General features: G+C 38.2%; 1 protein-coding gene across 2 annotated transcripts in view; it reads left to right on the forward strand.

Moving 5' to 3' along the window:
• The window catches only part of TMPRSS12 (transmembrane serine protease 12), a 122,171-nt gene extending 116,226 nt beyond the window's left edge, over positions 1-5,945 (forward strand). The window contains exon 7 of one of the 2 annotated variants that reach the window (XM_051846297.2): positions 5,474-5,945. In XM_051846297.2, the coding sequence (XP_051702257.1) occupies positions 5,474-5,725 (252 nt within the window). In that variant the 3' untranslated portion in view covers positions 5,726-5,945. The remainder of the gene's footprint in view (positions 1-5,473) is intronic. The other variant, XM_008256457.4, reaches the window with a different exon arrangement.
• The last annotated feature ends 353 nt before the right edge of the window (positions 5,946-6,298 follow it).

Here is a 6,298-nt window from a genome sequence, read left to right on the forward strand (position 1 = left end):
CAAGGTATTTAATTTTTTTGTAGCTATTGTGAATGGGACTGACTTTATGTTATTTCTCAGTCATGGCATTGTTTGTATATTTTTGTCATTGATTTTTGTGTGTTAATTTTGAATCCTGCCACTTTATGAAATTCTTTGATGAATTCCAATAGTCTCTTAGTGGAGTCATTGGGTCCCCTGTATACAGAATCATGTCATCAGCAATTGCCATAAACATTCTCTCTTAACACTGATTTAGCTGTATCCCATAAGTTTTGATATGTTGTATTGTCTTAATTCATTTCCAGAAGTGTTTTTTAGATTTATTTATTTATTTGAAACTTGGAGTTATGCAGAGAGAGAGAGAGAGAGAGAGAGAAAGAGAGAGAGAGAGAGAGAGAGAGAGAGAGAGAGAGAGAGAGAAAGAGGTCTTCCATCAGATGGTTCACTCTCCAATTGGCTGCAATGGCTGGAGCTGTGCTGATCTGAAGTCAGGATCCAGGAACTTCTTCCAGGTTTCCCATGCTGGTGCATGAGCCCAAGGACTTGGGCCATTTTCCACTGCTTTCCCAGGCCATAGCAGAGAGCTGGACCAGAAGTGGAGCAGCCAGGTCTCAAACTGGTGCCCATTTGGGATGCCGGCACTTCAGGCCAGGGTGTTAACCCACTGCGCTACAGTGCTGGCCCCCCAGAAATTTTTTTTATTTTTCTTTTTATTTCTTCTATGATTCACTGTTCATTCAGGAACATGTTGATTAGTTTCCATGTGTTTGCATATGTTCTAGAGATTCTTGAGTTGTTGATTTCCAGCTTCATTCCATTGTGGTCAGAGATTATACATGGTATGATTTCTATTTTTCTGAGTTTGCCATGATTTGCTTTATGGTCTAGCATGTGGTCTATCCTAGAGAAAGTTCCATGCACTGGTGAGAACAATGTGTATTCTGCAACTGTAGTATGAAAAGTTCTGTAGCTTTAAATTGGGTCCATTTGGTCTATAGTGTCGATTAGCTCTGTTGTTTCCTTGCCAATTTTCTGGTTGATCTGTCCACTACTGAAAGTCAGGTATTGAAGTCCCTCATTTGCTGTTGTGCTGGAGTCTATGTCTCCCTTTAGGTTCCTTTACTTTTCTTTTAAATAGGTAAATGCCTGGTAATTGGGTGCATATACAATTTATTTTATTTTATTTTATTTTTATTTTTTGACAGGCAGAGTGGACAGTGTGAGAGAGAGACAGAGAGAAAGGTCTTCCTTTACTGTTGGTTCACCCTCCAAATGGCTGCTGCAGCCAGCACGCTGCGGCCAGCGCACCGCGCTGATCTGATGGCAGGAGCCAGGTACTTTTCCTGGTCTCCCATGGGGTGCAGGGCCCAAGCACCTGGGCCATCCTCCACTGCACTCCCTGGCCACAGCAGAGAGCTGGCCTGGAAGAGGGGCAACCGGGACAGAATCCGGCACCCCGACCGGGACTAGAACCTGGTGTGCCGGCGCCGCAAGGTGGAGGATTAGCCTAGTGAGCCGCGGCGCCGGCCGGGTGCATTTACAATTATAATAGTTACATCTTCCTGTTGAATTGATCCCTTAATCGTTACAGAGTTCCCTTTTGTCTCTTTTAACAGTTTTTGTGTTAAAGTCTATTTTGTCTGATATTAGAATGGCTACATCAGCTCTTTTTTGGTTTCTGTTAGCATGGAATATCTTTTTCTGTCCTTTCACTTTCAGTCTGTGGGTATCTTTGTTGGTGAGATGTGTTTCTTGTAGGCTGCAAATAGATGGGTTTTGTTTTTTAATCCAATCAGTCAGTCTGTATCATTTAACTGGAGAGTTGAGGCTATTTATCTTCAAGGTTACTACTGGTAAGTAATGACTTGGCCCTACCATTTTTCCATAAATATTCCTATTGTTTACTTTGGATTTCCTTTGTACTTTTACTGTGAGATTTTCCACCTTTACATTCTTTCATAATTACTACATTTCTATGTTTCTGTGTGTAGCACATTCTTAAGCATCTTTTGTAAGGCTGGACAAGAGATGACAAATTGTTTAAATTTCTTTTGTTATGGGAGGTCTTTATTTTGCCTTCATTTATAAATAAGAGCTTTGCAGTTATAGTATTCTGGTTTTACAGTTATTTCTCTTAAGACTTGGATAGGGGCTGGCACTGTGGTATAGTGGGCTAAGCCTCCACCTGTGGTACCGGTACCCCATATGGGCACTAATTCTAGTCCTGGCTACTCCTTTTGTGATCCAGCTCTCTGCTATGGTCTGGAAAAGCAGTGGAGTATGGCCCAAACCCTTGGGTTCCTTCACCCATGTAAGAGACCCAGAATCAGCTCCTAGCTCCTGGCTCCTGAATTTGGATTGACCCAGCTCTAGTCCTTGTGGCCATTTGGGGAGTGAACCAGCAGATGGAAGACCTTTCTCTGTCTCTCCCTCTCTGTCTGTAACTCTACCTCTCAAATAATAAAATATATTTAAAAAGACTTGGACAATATTTCAGCGTCCTCTCCTAGTCTGTAGGGTTTCTGATGAAAAATCAGCTGTGAGTCTAACTGGAGATCTTCTGAAAGTAATCTGGCATTTCTTTCACGCACATTTTAAATCTTTTCTTTACGTTTTACTATGGAAAGTTTGACTACAATGTGTCATGGTGAAGATCTTTTCTGGTCATGTCTATTAGGAGTTCTGTGGGCTTCCTGTATGACATACAGGTATGTGGGTACCTGTATGTCCCTTTCTTTTCCAAACTAGGGGAGTTTTCTTTAATTATTTCACTAAATAGGCATTATAACTCATTCTATCTTTCCATGCCTTCAGGAACTCCTAAGACTCATATGCTGGGTTATTTGATACTATCCCATAAAAGTCCAACACGGTTTTTAATTTTTCTAATTTCTTCCTCCTCCTCATTCTTCTCCTCCTCCTGTTACATAATGTCTAAAATGGTGCCTGTCCTCTCTCAGCCAGTTGCAGGGCACCATTGTCTGGGGGATGGGAAGATAGAAATATACCCCTATTTTTCTTCTAGGTTGGCAGGTACACAGTCACCCACAGGGCTCCAGATCAGACTCACACCAGGTTCTCCCTGCAGCCATATCACCAGTAGCTTGGGTTGCTGCAGTCTGGTCTTGCCTCACTCTCAAATGCTGGTGCTGAGGCTCTTGTCTTTCAGGGTCCTGTGTTGTGTCCATGCTCTTGATGCAGTTCCACACCCTCCACATAGAGTCACAGCATTTGTCTTCTTTCTATGGAGTTTCCACTGCAGTTTTCTCCTTAACTCTTCCCTGAGATTGCACTCTCTCCACTCTTTTTTAACTATTATCTTCCCCTAGCCTAGAGCAGTAAACTCCCTCCCTATTCCACCATCTCTCTCTTCTTTGTTCCTTCTATTTTAGTTTTTACTATTATCAGAGTCAACCTTGGGCAAAATTTGCCTTAAATCTTTCTTTATCATCATCTGTGAGATATAATTCATCCATTTAAACTAAACAACTCAATTTTTAAGCATTTTTATAGGATAGTACAACCAGCACCACAATGTAATTGTAGAACATTTCACCAACACAGAAAGAAACACAGACCCATCAGAACTCACTCCCATTCCCCTTCCACCTGCCCCCAGAGCTTGGCAACCACTAATCTCCATAGAGTTATATATTCTGGACATTGCCTATACTGCATGGGGATAATCCAACCTTTATTTAGTCTTTTGTAACAGGTTTCTTTCACTTAGTATGTTCATCTGTGTTGTAACATGTTTCAGTACTTTTTTCATTTTGTTATCAAACAATATACCATTGAGTGGGCATATTCATCATTAGCTGATATACATTTTGGCTGTTTCTACTTTCTGGCTCTTACTAATAATATCCCTTTGAACATTTTTGTACATATTTTATATATATTCTTCTTTTCTCTTAAAAGTTCCAATTAAGAATAGTGACTGCACCATTTTACATTCCCACAAGCATTGTTCAAGAGTTCTAATTTCTCCACATCTTTATCAGTAATGTTAATTTCTGTCTTTTTGATTATAGCCATCCTTGATGATGTTAATTGGTATCTCACTATGATTTTATTTGCATTCCCTAATGACTAACAATTAGCACCTTTGCATATTAGTAATATCTTCTTTATACAATTTCACAAAACACATTTCTCCTTTTTGAAGTTTGTATATCTTTATACAACGTCCATTTCAAATTTTTATTGATTTATTTCCTCTTTTTAAAATTTGAAAGGCAGAGGGATTCACTCCCCAAATGTCTTTAACCGCCAAGGCTGGACCAAACCAAAGCCAGGAGCTTGGGACTCCATCCAGATCTTCTGTGTGGGTGGCGGGGGCCCAAGCACTCGGGCCATCTTCTGCTGCCTTCCCAGGCATGTTGACAGGAGCTTGATCAGAAGTGGAGCACTAGGGACTGCACCCACTGCTCATATGGGATGCCGGTGTCACAGGAAGTGGCCTAATCCACTGCACCACAATGCTAGACCTTCCTTTTCACTTTTCTGATGTTATCATTTGTAGTATGTAAGCTTTAAATTACTTAGGAAGTGTACTTTTTTTCTGTTTTATACCTCTGTTTGACTCTTTATCCCTCTTTTCCATATTTCTTTCACTCCCAAGAGTACCCCGTGCTCTCATCTTTTCCTACTCATTCTCATTTCTGCAATCTAAGGTTTATCTTTCCTGTATCCTTTCCCTTTAAAATCTTGGTGAGTAAAACAGTAAAGAATCCAATCTAATTGGTTGTGTTCCTAGGTAAAACATCATAACCTAGAAATATTCAATGCTTGCTTTATATAGAAAAGTGTAAACACTTAGAAATATAGTCCTTAACCTTCAGGCACCTGAAAGTTTACTTTAGTGTCCTTGTTGCTTTCAGTGCATCATCAATCCTTAGCAACACTGGGTGCATAACAGTCTTGAATAAATTACGAAAGGTACTTAATATTATATGAATTCTAGTTTTTGCTATTCATTCCCATTTCCTAGCACTAGCCAATGTCAGTACTTAGAAAGACGCCATCCCTGCAAAATGTCAGTTTACCTCTCTCTTCTACTAGAAATTCACACACAAACTTAAAAGAATACTTTATGAATCCCAAAGTTATGCTTTTCACAATACACTATTAAGCAAAAAAAATTCAAATAGGCAGGTTCTACAATATTTTACATACTTCTGAATTGTATTTCTCCTAAGTGTACTGAAATATTAAAACACTGTGATTTATAATATTCTGGCTCAAAACTATGCAGATGAGCTTATCCATCCAGCTGTATGGTTTCTCCAAATAGCTTGGCTGCCTGAATACATCTTGTTTGAGTTATAAATACTGAACTCAATATCTATGGACCTTTATCTCTTATAGGTATACCTAAAATGTATATTTATGTAATTGCATGATTAATGTAACTAATTTATCTCAGCTCTACTGTTGCTTAAAGGATACTAGAAGTAACTAACGCTATCTTGGACTTTTTATTTGATAGGGTGATAGTGGCGGACCATTAATGTGCTACTTACCAAAATATAAAAAATTTTTTATGATGGGAATTACTAGTTATGGAAATGGCTGTGGTCGAAGAAATTTTCCTGGTGTCTATATTGCGCCATCCTTCTATCAAAAGTGGCTGACAGATCATTTCTCTCGGGCAAGCTCTAAGGGAATATTTAATATAAATATTTTACTTGGACAGACCCTCATAGCTTTAGTTTGTGTCATCCTACTAGCAACATCATAAAGAAATTCTGAAGAATTCAGTATCCTTATTTTGCATGTTTGTCTTTCTATGTTCTACATAATGACAATCATTTATTCTTTTAGCAATTAATTGCTAACTTTAGAGGTCTGTGTGGAGATTTTTTTGGATTGTGGCATATTAGATATACAGTTGTAAATCTGGCACAGAATCACATGCTTCTTTGATATGTCTTGATTGTTTCCCTTTGTAATTGTAATTGTATTTGAAATATTTTCCTAGAATTTACATAAAATATTCAGTTAAATATGGACTTTATATGTAAAAGTGCCAAATAATAAAAAAATTATAATTAAAATGAAAGCTGTGTTTGGTTAAATTAATCCAAACTCTTAAGTAAGATTTTATTTTATTCAGAAATATTTGTATGGTTTATTTTTTATTTATAATCTTGTTTCTAATTCTGGAAGAATATTTGGAGAAAAAAGTATTGGCCTATCATTTATATTCTTTTTTTAAAGATTTATTTATTTTGAAAGACAGAGTTACTGAGAGAGGGAAAGAGAAAGAAAGAGAGAGAGAGAGAGAGAGAGAGAGAATCTTCTATTCACTGGC

Source organism: Oryctolagus cuniculus, chromosome 11, assembly GCF_964237555.1.
Source record: "Oryctolagus cuniculus chromosome 11, mOryCun1.1, whole genome shotgun sequence".
NCBI lineage: Eukaryota > Metazoa > Chordata > Mammalia > Lagomorpha > Leporidae > Oryctolagus > Oryctolagus cuniculus.